The following is a 13,424-nucleotide window of genomic DNA, read 5'->3' on the forward strand; positions in this document are numbered from 1 at the left end:
GACCTTGCTTCTTGCGATTTTTTCTTGTTCCCAAACTCAAAAGACCCTTGAAAGGAACAAGATTTGAGACGATTCCCGAGATTAAGGCAAATGCGACGAAGGAGCTGGAGGACATTACAAAAAAAGCATACCAGGACTGTTTCAACAAGTGGAAACACCGTTGGGATAAGTGTGTGCGTTGGGGAGGAGAGTACTTCTAAGGGGTCCCAGACCTGTAACTTCTAAATAGAGTACATTTTGTTTTATGACGTCAGTCCGCATATTTTTTGAACAGACCTCGTATTGCAGGTAAATGGCTCTGACAGAGACCAGGCATGGCCAGGTGGTTAGGGTGCTTGACTCGTACTTTGAGTGTCATGGATTCGAATCCCCGTAACACCAAACACTATTTGTTGGTAAAAGAGTAGCCCAATACTTGGCTGATGGGTGGTAATGACTAGTTGCCTTTTCTCCAGTCTTACACTGCTAAATTAGGAATGTCTAGCGCAGATAGCCCTCGTGTAGCTTCGCGCGCAATTCGAAAAAACAAGCATAAAATGTCAAAAGCTGGCGAAACTTTAGAATCCAATGTATCTAAAATTTGTAATGAAATCACGTAAAATGGAAGTACTTTTACCCAAAGTTCACTCAAGTTTGTCTATTTCTTATTCAAAATGATGTTTTTAATCCTACCCGTCTCTGGTTATGAATCCAAAATGGGGAGGTAAGGGAAATGTTTAAAAATATGCAGTTTACGTGACCTTTACCAAAAATGTAATGTGGTATTGTTAGAATTACCCTTCATTCCATTGATACAACTAATAAACACACGCATACAAACATTTACTTTAACTAAGAAAAAAAATAAATGTCAAAATGATGAAATGCAATTTGTTGTATTTCATTGAATTTTAGTCGTTTCTGTAATGTGAATGGAAAGCTTAAGGAAAAGACTATAAAGAATTTTGCTTATATAACTAAGATTAATATATTAGTTTCTTATTTTTAACATATACATTTGATGATACTTCCTCTTCATGAATGGTAGTGCGTTTATTTTAACGATTTTATGTAGCTTTAATTAATATAAAATTTCATTCTTGTATCTTTGGTGTTAGTGTCCTCTAGTGTTAAAATAAAATTGAACGTTATAAGAACGAAGACTTTGTTCTAGCTGGCGCGTTGAGTGAGTAGTTTATTTAATAGGTGGTTTGAAGTTGGATGTTCGTTAAATATAATAAAATTAGGGAAAGCAAAGTTTCATAAATACTTAAAGTAGTTGAGAACAATGAGTTATGGTAGTAGAGGTCCGCCTTGTATTGATGGTATGACTTCGTTAAAAGTAGATAATTTAACGTATAGAACAACGGCAGAAGAATTGAAACGTGTTTTTCGTAAATATGGCGACGTTGGTGACGTATATATTCCTCGTCACCCATTTACGAGGGACAGTCGTGGTTTTGCTTTTGTAAGATTTTATGACAGTAGAGATGCAGAAGATGCAATGGATGCATTGGATGGATATCGTTTAGATGGTCGAGAATTAAGAGTACAAATGGCAAGGTATGCTAGACCAACAGAAACATGGCGAGGGCCTCCAAGGGGAGGGAGAAACAGAGGAAGAGGGGGACGCTCACGTTCTCGTTCTCGTGGTCGACGTTCAAGGTCTCGTTCAAGAAGGTAAGTGCTTTTTGATGAATGTAAGTTGTGTAATTAGTACTAAAATAAACTTTAAGTAATATAACTTATTTATTAATTATATTATTTATTAATATAAAAGGGAATTCTTTATTTTTTTAGCAATACTATAGTAATAGTAATGTTAGTAGTAGTAACAGTTAATGATTTAGGGACTGTGTTACTGTTGATACTTATAAGATTAGATTGCCTAATTTTAACGGTATAATTTTAACTTAGAATATTTGTTGTAATTTTGTACGTTAAATGCTAATTTTAAATCGAAAAATTTGTGTAAATTAACTAGAAGAATCTTGAATTCTCGAGGCTGGCGTGATGTCATGTGATTTTGCCTCGTAATGCGATCGCCATTTTGACAAAGGGACAAACTAGCTAAGACAGTGTAGTTACGGTTACGCAATTGATATAGGTCTGTTGTATACACTTATTATCGTTCCTATATCATTGTTTGATAGTCTGATTTTTTTTTAGTAAATATCAGTTGTAATATGTGGAGTAGTATTTGTATGATATAGAGTGAAATGAACATACAGAGTTCTATTTTGACTTGCACATCTTTCCTAATCTTATTGATTCTGTGATTGATAGCATTATCATAACTTATCTCCTATTCATTAGCTTGTTATCGTGGGATAATACGTATTATAATATAAACTACCAGGTCGAAGTAGTTTTTAAAAGTTGTCTTAAGAGTATTCTAGTATGTTAATAGAATTCCACAAATATTTGCTTTATGCTTACTATTAAGGTGAGCTGGAGGGCTGGGTAACAAATAGAAGGAAACTTCAGTGTTTTCAAGTTGTATTTGGTGCATTTGAATGCACAACAGCATATTTGCAGGTTTGGAACAATAAAAGTTTGTCACAAAGACCTAATTGTTACAAATACAAATTAGCAAGTTTTCTAGATGTCTACATCAAGAGTTGCACTTGTTAATGTTAACAGTTAAGCCTAATCCCACATTAACTAGTATGTAACAGAAGGTGTGTTTGAGGCAGTACAGGTAATTTGTTATTGCATTATTTGTGAACAAAAATTCTTTCCTTAATACTAAATAATTCCTCTATTAGAATCTTTTTGACATTTTTAAGTAATGAAAAGAAAATAACCTCATTGGATTCCACAGTCACAAGTCAGATTACATGCAACTAATAAGTAATGAAAAACAATTAAAAATATTGCCTATAAATTGATATTCCACTTCACGAGATCTTCCCATTATAACAATGTACATGGTTTATCAAATTATCTACTAACCTGTTAGCCTGATACTGTAAAATCTCTGTAGTTCCAATAGTCTATCGATTTCAAACTTGTACACATGGATAAGTGAAAATAAAATTGTAAATGAACATGTCAATAAAGAAATATAAGTTTACCTGTGAAAATATAGGAGATTTTGTAACAATGTTGGTTGTAAGCTTATAATACTAGGATTGACAGGCATGTACTAGTAATAACCTGTAACTGTTATAGCATGATGTAATTGATACTACTTAGGCTATTGTAGGATACTCTTTCACGGTATCCATAGCCGATGATATGATATATAGCAAATTGTTGTCAGAACACCACTGTTTGTGTCTGACAATATGACAGATAGTAAGTGGTTGTGAGGACAACATATAGCCTGTTTACAATATCAGTTAATCATTTTTAGACATGCTGTCACTTTTAACTGGGCAGACTGATCTGTGAGTGTCTTGCTAGTCAGTACATAAAAAGAATTATAAAAGGTTTTAAAGTTTTGTTTGTGTGTGCTTCCATATAGCACTTCTAGATCCAATGAAACCCCCAGTATATCAGTGATCCTTATTAGTCTAGTCAGTTTGAACCACGCCCTGTTTTTGGTATACAACAGTCACTTGCTGGTTGCTGACAGATGATGGGCACGTTTATCAGTTGTTGCGATGTTTTTCAAAACAATTTACAACTAGTGGGAATTGTCTTGAAATAAATGTTGGTAATTCAGCATGTATTAGTACTGTGACCATTTTTGTGTTTTGATGTACAGTATTTAGTATTTTGTCTATGTGAGGTTTAGGTATTTCCAACTGAGATTTTTTATTCACAAGCTTTCACAACTAAGAACTATAATTCTCTGGATCACATAGTATTAAGGCCAGTCTATTTGGGTGTGAACAATTAACAGGTTCATAGGTCACCCATGAATGAGCATATTTGTTCAGTGTCATTCTGACATTTCTTTAGTAGTTTTGTTACGTCTCTGCACGTACAAGAAACCACATGAGACCTGTGTTAGTTATTATTTGTGGGTCGGGCCAGTTTGTAATTTTATGCTACTTGAGTACAGTTAACACATCAGAACATAAATGTTTTTGTTACTTATGATTACTAGTATTAGAACTAGAATAAATGAATATTCTGGTTTTTGGGTATGAAATACTTGGGTCTTGTATTGTCAAGAACCACCGGGGTTAAAAATATTGGTTTCTTAGCTGTTTCCTATCAGTTTACAAGAAATTCAAGTACAACAGTCATTCTGTTGTTTCCAAAAGTACCATGGGAACAGATTTCTTTCATTTATGATTTTTCAAAGAAGACCAGAATAATTTCCAGTTTGTTACATGTTGTGCAAAGTCTTGAACTTCCAATAACCATTATTAAAAGTTAGTGGTGTGATAAGTGTTTAAATCTATATGATGTTTGTAACATTGTCAAAACTTCCAAACTATCAGTATTACAGCCCATATGTAGTCTTTGTTGTAAGATTCACTTAATTATCTTTTTGAACAAATGAATTTCTTTTTCTTTCAGCATTCTAACTAATATTTCAAAGGTTTATACACTTTCTAAAAGTCTGTTATAAAACTGTCTACCATAGCAAGTTCTAATAAAAACAAAACCATGTTATAATGCAGAATTAAAGATGGTAGTGTTATTTACAGTTTCAGTGCTATAGTTCAGCTTTTTAATGAACTTATTTACAAAACTGGCATTATATTAGGCCCCTTTACCACACTGAAAATTAGTCTAACGAGAGAGAAACCAGCCTTTGATTACTAAATTTGTTTTTTCATGTTTTGTGTTAGCTGTGTGTTATTGTAATGACTAGTGGAGTGCAAAACTCTTCACATTGAACTTGAGGGTTTTATGGTATTGTTTTGTCCAATGACAGTTTGTGCTGCTAGTTTGAATGTCTTTTAAAATTGTTTGGATATGTGGATGTTTTTAGATTACTTATAATTTGAAAGTAATACTTGGCAGGCAAACTGCTAGAGAATTAGTAATTATGTATGAGAAAAACGTTTTTGCACACGAAGAGAAGTGTTTTGTTTTAATTTGTACAAATTGAGGATAATTTTATTTTGGGTGAACTATTTTATGAATAAAATAACTACAGATCTTTGGTAGTTTTTGTTTGTTTTATTGCATAAGATTTTCTTTTATCTTAATATAAAATTAAGTTTTTATGAAATATTTCTTGCTTCTAATAATGTGTTTACTTACCTTTTTTAAGGTCACGTAGTAGGTCACGATCAAGATCTCGATCTAGACGACATCGTTCTCGTTCGGGGAGTGACAGAAGGAGGAGGAGATCTCGTTCAAGGTAAGAAACGTCTTACTGTCTGTTTTAAGTTCATCTGTATGTGTTTTCCCAAGTATAGTAGGTTTAGATTGTGTTTGTAAGAGCTTCTTGATTTACTTTGCCCATGAGGAGAAAGACCTAAATTACTGGAACTTTGTGTTTTAGTTATTTTTCTATTTTAGTGATCTGTGGCATGGCCAGGTGTGTTAAGGCATTCAACTTGTAATGTGAGGGTTGCGGGTTTAAATCTCTGTCACACCAAACATGCTCACCCTTTGAGCTGTGGGTGCATTATAATGTGATGGTCAATCCCACTATTTGTCTCTAAAAGAGTAGCCCAAGATTTGGCAGTGGGTGGTGATGACTTGCTGCCTTCCCTCTAGCCTTACACTGCTAAATTAGATGGCTAGTGCAGGTAGCCCTAGAGTGGCTTTGCACGAAATTCAAAACAAACAATTTTAGTGATCCGTCAGTAATGTTACTTTGGAAATTTATTAGACCATCTCTATCCTAGCATCTTTATTGCTATTGTTTGTTATCTGACGTGTTCAAATGAATTGTTTATTTATTTAGAATAGAATTTTAACCATGAAGTGTATGTGTGCTAATAAAGTGGGTTTTATCCATCATGTGTGTTTTATTTTTTGTTAAAAAATTATTACAGGTTCTTCTATCACAGTATTTGCTTACATGTAAAAAGATGTTCAGTATAAGGCTCTCTCTTGGTGTTAAGTTTTGCTGCACATATCAGTATTAATCTGTAGGTGTAGGAAAGGGTCCAGTGTTTACTGGAGAGGGTATTATCCATTTCCTGAACTTATTCCAACACTATTGGTAAATAACATGCAGTGACTATTCACTGTACCACATTAACCTGTGAATGTTTTGCATGTACTTGATTATAGCAAGTTTAGAACTATAGAATATTACAAAGAAGTTGAAATGTTTGGTAGTAATAGCACCAAGTTCTGTGTTCTGTTCCCCCTCCTTAGTGATGGGTGCTCATTCAAAGATCCCTAATCTAACATTTTACTTTGTGTCCCCAAGTGCAAATGCTACTTCCATGTATTTTCAGTACATGTTCACTTGAGCTGAACTTGATTATTTGATATTACTGAATATATATGATTATCAATGAATTTCAGGAAAGTAATCAACCAATGATGTTTTCTATTATCCCAACTATCAAAGTAACTAAAATATTACCAGAAAGATTTCTCATTATTTTCAGTTAAGTATCACAATTCACGGAAGTTTATATTAAAAAGATCACTTCTGGTTATTGTTCTTAATTTCCAGTTTATTCAAGTTTTGTGTAAGAGAAATGGATTGGTCGAGTGTAATTGATTAATAAATGATAATTAATTACTGGACCAGTAATTGGACTAGTTCTATTTATCCCAAAATTTACCCTTAAAATGATGACAGTTCCTCACACACCATAAGTAAGGTGTTTGTGATTTTATGTCATCAGAAAGTAAACTGGTCAATTCACCCAGCTCTGCTTTTTAAAGCCTTTATTGTGCAAAAATGCTGTGTCTGGTTTTGCTGGTCAGTACAAATGAATATTGTTATTTATAAGTCCTAAGGAGTCAGACAGTCATAAAGCAAGGTTAACTAGTTAACACAGAGGACCACCTACGAAAGTTGTAATATTTTCAGAATGAGACCCAAAACTTGAGTGCTTTCGAATAGTTGACTTATTTTTCAGAAGAGAAAGTCGTAAAGGTGAGGTACTGGAGGGTGAATTATAAAGAATGAAGACTGCTTTAGTTACCAAAAACATTACAACATTCATGTTTCTTGTTCTTTGAATTAAAATGTGTATTTGTGATGGTAATTAATGATGTAGTTTTTAGATTGACTTGAATTCTTTTGTATTAAAATTTGGAAGAACCTGTTTTGATTTTAAAGACAATTTTTATTAATTAACTCAAGTGACTGTTTCACCCTAGCTTTAAAATTGAAATTTGTTTTAACCAGATCTCCATCATATAGTTGGAGTTTCCAGACTTATGTCTTGAGGTGCTGGTGTTTTAAGTTCTGTACTGAGAAGGTTTTGACCCTCTTAGAAAAAAAAAATGTATTGCATAACTTTAAAGTTATTAAAAAATGATGGTTTTAAACTATTAAGTATGTCCTTAAGTCTTGAATACATTTTTACTTCAAGAGGATTTCTTGTCATCATGAATTAGGAGTGTTCAACTTGAGCCCGACAGCATGATTATTCAAGGAGTATTGGCCAAGCAGGTTGTTAGTTGTGCTTGGAAACTGAATAGTTACGAGTAATGTTTCAAGTCTTGTTTCTTTATTTTCATGGTATCGTAGTTATGCTAGTTTTTTTTTTTTCTCGAAGTAAATTAGCATGCTGTAGTAACCACGTGATTAAAAACTTATTATTGAAATGTTCAGCTAGCTTCTAAAGTGCTAACATACTTTATATGTGAAGTGTTTTTCTTAACTCTAACGTAATGCCAAATTTGCAACTCAGGTCACGTTCTAAGAGCCGTAGTCGTAGCAAAAGCCGGTCAAGAAGAGACAAGAGCGTCAGCAGGAGTCCTTCGAAGAGACGAGAGGAAGAGAGGGAAAGTCGTAGCATTAGTCGCAGCAAGAGTAGGAGTGTCAGTAAGAGTCCATTGAAGGAAAACAATTTTGAAGATGAAGAAAATCACGTGGAACGAAGTAGGAGTCGGAGCAGAAGTAACAGCCGGAGTCGAGAAAGGAAAGAGGGCATGGAAGATGAAGACGAGAAGCAGGAGAGTGAAAATGATGACAGAAGGGAGAGCAGAAGTAGATCGAAAAGTCCCGAAGCAGAGTAAATTTTGTCCTTTGCTTTGGATGAAATAATAGATGGATTGTAAGAAATGGTTGAGATCCTGAGTAAAAAGGAGCTTTTTCTGATGCGACGGTTGACAGAAGGTTACGTGTTTGTTGTTTTTCTTTTTTATTCCTAAGTTGTTTTCTGCATGTCAGTAGATAGTGTTAGAAATATTAAACTGTATGTTAAAGATTTATACTATTTCCACATACTAGTGCTTGTGTCATTAGGAACAGTGGATAAGTTGGTGATCCAGGTTATAGGGTAGGTTGACCATATGTAATAAACAAATTATTTCAAAGTGGGATAGGTTACAGTTACAGAAAATAAGATGGTGGTATTTCAGTTGCAATATCAACAACAGAAACTAGTGTAATTCATGCTTTTCATGGTTGATGAGGAATACAAATTCTGCTGATGGAACTCTAGGTATTAGTTAAATGCTATTAAAATCAGAATGGATTTAATTTGTTGACTGTTCAAGTTCTGTGTGTAAGATTATTTTCTTTGTCACTACAATAAGTAAGTTTCCCATTTGACAACTCCTTTTATTTGATGTTATTGTTTGGGCTCTTATATTAAATTACTTTTTAAGAATTTCAGTTAAAGAAAACTGTAATTTTATTTTTCCTTCAAAAGTAAAAATATAAGAATAATTAAACTGTTGACAAAGAAATTAGAATTTAGATAACAAGGGTTAGAGCACTTTATGGTAGTCTTGTACTGCCTTTAAAAAATGGTTTTGTTGGATCTCGTACATCTGTAGCATTTATTTTGTCTTGCTATTTATGTTAAAAAAAAAAACAACCATCCAAATTTTAACTCTATACTAACTGTCAAAGTGTTTGCCAAATGTGTTATTGTATTGCAATGTTAACATTCTCAGCTCATCAGGTTTTCTTTGCCACTCGATGTGTAATGTCTACATTTCTCAGACTGTGTGTATCAGAATCATAACTCGGTTGTGCTAAAGCTTCTCTTTAATGTACAATTTTATGGAAATGTTTGGTTGACTTAGATGTTCAACAGAACCATGTTCACCGCAATGGAAGTCTCAATGTGTTGATCTTAAAAAGTACAGCAGCAACTTGTGTGAAGTATGATCGTATTTCTGGAAACAGTTTAATGAAAGTTTTTTAAAGTATTTTGTCTTATTTTAACCAGATATGCAGAGTAATGGTATATTTAGGAAATATGCACCTAAGCGTGTTGGATTTTAAATAAATTTACATCATAGTGTTATCAGAGAAAGATAACACCTGGTGTAGCAACATCAATGTACTTTTCTTATGAAGTACTGAACGAATATTTGTTTTACTTAGTAGGTACTTGGTTCAGTTAAAAACGTGTAAAGAATGGAGAAACACTTAATATTATTGCATAATTTACAAAGTTACATCAGAATTTTTTCTTTTTTTGAGTAGGGTTTAAAAATGTCAGTAGATTTGTGCTAAAGGCATATGGAATTTTAATTGGAAATTATTCATTAAGAATGTTGTGCCCAAACTTGTATTTCTTATTTCATTTGAACTCAAAAGGAAGTGGCTAAACTTTGTACTTTGTTTTGCTGCTTGTGAAAATTTGTAATAAAGATTACATCTAAAGGTTCTGGAAACATCAAAATGTAAGTAAGGCTACAGATCTTGAAATAAAGACTAGAACAGTACCTAACAGAAACAAGGTTTGTCAGAAAATAGTGTTTAGTACTCTATATAGTGAGCGTTCAGTATACTGTGTATAACAGTCAACACTTTTGGAGCTGTTGCTTATATATTCTTTACTGGTAATACTACACTTTTCTAGTTAATCATGATTCAAGTCCATAGATATAAATATAGTGGCGTGTTTTGCTATAATTTCCAGTGATGCATAATGCAACATAATTTTCTCCAGTGTGGACCACAAAGTTCACACTTTATTGAGAACACTTGTGTGGTGAAAAGAAAACTACACCTTATCCTATGGTTATTTTTGATTGCTTAAAGAGACCTCAGTGGTAGCATTAAATTCTGTGTTTATTAAACTATTCTAATGAAAAAATTTAATTGTATCATTTTGTAATCATTACTAGTAAAACAAGTGTTGAAGTAGGAAATAAATTTGGCTTGAGAGGCATGACACTAAAGTGAAAGACATCGTCAATTTCCTTCATGTTGGTACGAAGTAGATTGGTCATACTGAAATGTGTAATTGTTAGTGTTTTTCATTTTAGGACTTCTAAATAAGTTTGTCATACATTGTATCCATTTTAAAAAAGCAGTTTGTGGGAAGTATATGTGTACTGTTGAGTTATTGTGAAATTTCTTTTAAAGCTACAGCTTTAAGAGTATTGGAAATTCTGACCTTTACATTCAAAATTGTTGAACAGAAACACCTAAAAATTAGAATTTATATTGTGTGTGTTTAAGTGCTTGATTGTAAAGTTACAATAGTTAATGTTCATCTGAATGTTTGTGTTTACATTGAGTGCTACAATAAAAGTTCAGTCTTTCAAGAGTGATTCTAATTTCTCACATACATTTTTCCACTATCTGTAACTACAGGGGCTGTAGTAAGCAGTAAAGGTGGTATGGTGGCTGGGTTCGAGTGAGACCAGAACCTGGTGACTACCATGTTCCTGAGCCAGTTTGCTGTTTCCCCTGCCTGCCTGCAGAGGGCTGCTGTGCACCAGGTTCACTTGCAGAAAGTCGAGGTCGAGTTGTAGCAGTCAAACAGACGTGTGTACGTGTAGAAAGCAGGAGCTGTTTCAGAGCCTTTTTTTTATTTTGCAATCGTGACCTGGCTTATTCTGTTAAACACTAGTTTGTGAACAGGGTTTATTCAGAGATTTCTTGCCGATGTACATCATTCTTTTTAAGAATACTTTAGCCAAGCTGGCATGAGTTGTAAGAATAGTATAGGGTTAATTTTTTTTCCTTTTTCAGTCTGCTGTCTTTCCCACATTATTGGTGGAATTTAGTTATTATTTGACATGTTTAAAGTGACAGCAAATCTTTTGGAAACTAATAAAATTACACTAGTAAATAACAGTTACAGTATTCACTCTCATACATACTTATCAGGTGAATGGACATCACTACAGTTGGCCTTAGTTTCATCATAATTTGCCAAAATTTAATAGACGTTTTAAAAGAATTGAAGATTACAATTTAGGACCTCTGTCCTATGACAAGTTTACAAATACTGCTTACAAAGGTACTTTATACAAGTTCCATAATTCTGGAAATATCTTGGCAGGTTGGTTGGTCTCTAAGGGCTGTATCAAGATTTGGTTTGTATAAGTTTCATGTTAGTCAACATTTGTTAACCCATTGACTGCAGCTGCTCTAAATGCTCGTGGAACTTTAGTAAACCGTGCACTATATGATACACTCATATTCATCATCAAGAGGCAGACCATATTGTATACAGTGAATTGGCAGTTGATGGGTTAATATTATCCTAATATCCAGGTGTATTTATAGCTTATAATACCTGTGTTGTGTACAATATTGTGTATTAGGGATGGTTAAAGATCTTATGCCTACTTAGTATAGTTTATATACATGCAGTAAAGGTGTCTATTTGAAAACAGGACGAAGTTTTGTCAAGTTTGATTCATGAGTTGTGAATTAATGTTATGTTTCAACCAATCTTAGCAGGTTATTGTTGTGGGTGTGGGTGTTTGACGTATATCTTGCTTTTGCTAGAATTATATAACATTTGTGGTTTACTCTCATTTTTCTTCATATATATTCATGTGGGTCAGTAATTTTCCTTCAGAACTTTGTTGCTTTTCCTACTGTTTTGTAAATTGTGTATTTTTGGGATGTCTTTCTAAATTTAACCAAAATCCATCAGTTACATTATTATTATTATTTTTGAAGTAATTTTTATATTAACTATCTGGTGAATATGTTTACATCCAATTCTAAAGAAAAGTTTTGTTTTAGTATGTGGTTGTTACTTGCTTGGCCCCAGTCAAGCAGCTGAAGATGGGAATGATTTGTTTTTCTTGAAAGATTCCTGAGCACAAATCATCTGTAGTTTTGCTCATGCAATTCAGATGCTGTTTGGTGTATTGGCATTGCATGTTCTAGGAGGCCTTTTACTTGCTAAATTTATTGGAGTATTTAATGTATGGCTCAAGAGCTGTTAGTCGAATGTTACTGCCAAACAAAATAGGGAACTTGCTTTTTGATGGACCCCAATTTTCATTCATGAAATGATTAAGAGATATTTATGTATTGTGCATCTTGGCAACTAGTAAAATATTTTTTTGCTTGTGATGCTGTGCACATTTGCATAAGAACTTTGCAGAGTTATTTTTAGTTAGAGAGCACTGATGGTAACCTTGTTTACAGTTGATAAGTTTGTCGTCAATATTTACTTATTCTTAATGGTACATTCACCTATTAATGTTTAGTTTTGTTGTTATTTGTCCTGAGTTTGGTTGATTGTCATTTAGTTTATGAATCTTAGCTGTGTACTGAATAACTTTGGACCTTTTTGGAGTGAAATCAACATGGAATCCCGCGTATTAAATGGCACGTGAATGTTATTTAAGAAAATGTTATGCATAAAATTAAAACATTTTGTATTTTAAAGGTGATGAAGTAAGGTCAGTTTGTGCTGAAGGTAAAGCAGGTTATCTGAATACAAGGACTAACATGACCTGTGTTTTTAGTTTGGTAACCAGGCTTTGGTGGGAGTTCTTGCACTTGAAGAAGTAAATATTATTACAAGGTATAAAAAATTAGCCTAAAAAGATTGGTTTTAAATTAAGGTTTGTAAAATATTATCCTTGTAATGAACCACAACAGTATGGTAGTACTAACAGTGATTCAGTTTGTTTTAGTTTCTGTAGGACGGTTTCCATGTTTGACAGCTTCAGTATCAAAGATAAAGGAAGTGGCACCCAGAATTATGTCAAGCTTGAACTAAATCATTGAAACAAATCCAGCATCAATGAAGATTACTAAGTGTATGGCAGTCAGCCCATTAGTACACTGACCAAATAAACCTGTTAATGTTTTGGAGCCTGTCTGTATCTTTCTTTTTTGTTGTTTGTAGTTATTAATTATTACCAAGTTAGTATTGTTTCTTAATGTTGTGAGACATTTGTGTAAATTTATTGTTTTGTGTATAATTTTCTTGTAAATGTGGTTTTCAGAGTATTCCTATTTGCTTTGCTAGGGAAACTGGAACTCTATTTATTTCCATGTTCAAGCTGTTTAATAAATATTAGTAAAACCTTTCTTACTTTTAAAATCATCTTTACTTATGTTTTGAGTTCATTGTATTCTTGTACATAGTTTTTAGTTGCCAACGGTCTTGACCAGCTTAAAACTTGACTCTTCAGTATAAATTTCTGGTTTCAGTCATGCTAGCAATTGCAGC

The 13,424-nt window shown here is 33.2% G+C and overlaps 1 protein-coding gene and 1 non-coding gene across 3 annotated transcripts; both read left to right on the top strand.

Annotated features, from left to right (window-relative positions):
• Nucleotides 1–1,105: 1,105 nt before the first annotated feature.
• LOC143244483 (uncharacterized) lies at nucleotides 1,106–13,063 on the top strand. Of its 2 annotated transcripts, XR_013025105.1 has the most exons (4): nucleotides 1,116–1,659; nucleotides 5,159–5,248; nucleotides 7,719–8,146; nucleotides 10,589–13,063. XR_013025105.1 is itself a non-coding variant. In XM_076489227.1 (3 exons), the coding sequence occupies exons 1-3, from the start codon at nucleotides 1,268–1,270 to the stop codon at nucleotides 8,044–8,046; spliced, it is 810 nt and encodes a 269-aa protein (XP_076345342.1). In that variant the 5' UTR covers nucleotides 1,106–1,267; the 3' UTR covers nucleotides 8,047–10,539. The 2 variants fall into 2 exon arrangements, 1 of the variants encoding a protein (XP_076345342.1); XM_076489227.1 differs by lacking the exon at nucleotides 10,589–13,063 and having other exon boundaries at nucleotides 1,106–1,659; nucleotides 7,719–10,539.
• On the top strand, nucleotides 6,647–6,790 carry LOC143245717 (small nucleolar RNA SNORA79). Its single transcript, XR_013025690.1, has one exon. It is a non-coding gene; the product is annotated as a small nucleolar RNA SNORA79 (small nucleolar RNA).
• Nucleotides 13,064–13,424: the final 361 nt, after the last annotated feature.

This window comes from Tachypleus tridentatus, chromosome 2, assembly GCF_004210375.1.
Source record: "Tachypleus tridentatus isolate NWPU-2018 chromosome 2, ASM421037v1, whole genome shotgun sequence".
Lineage (NCBI taxonomy): Eukaryota > Metazoa > Arthropoda > Merostomata > Xiphosura > Limulidae > Tachypleus > Tachypleus tridentatus.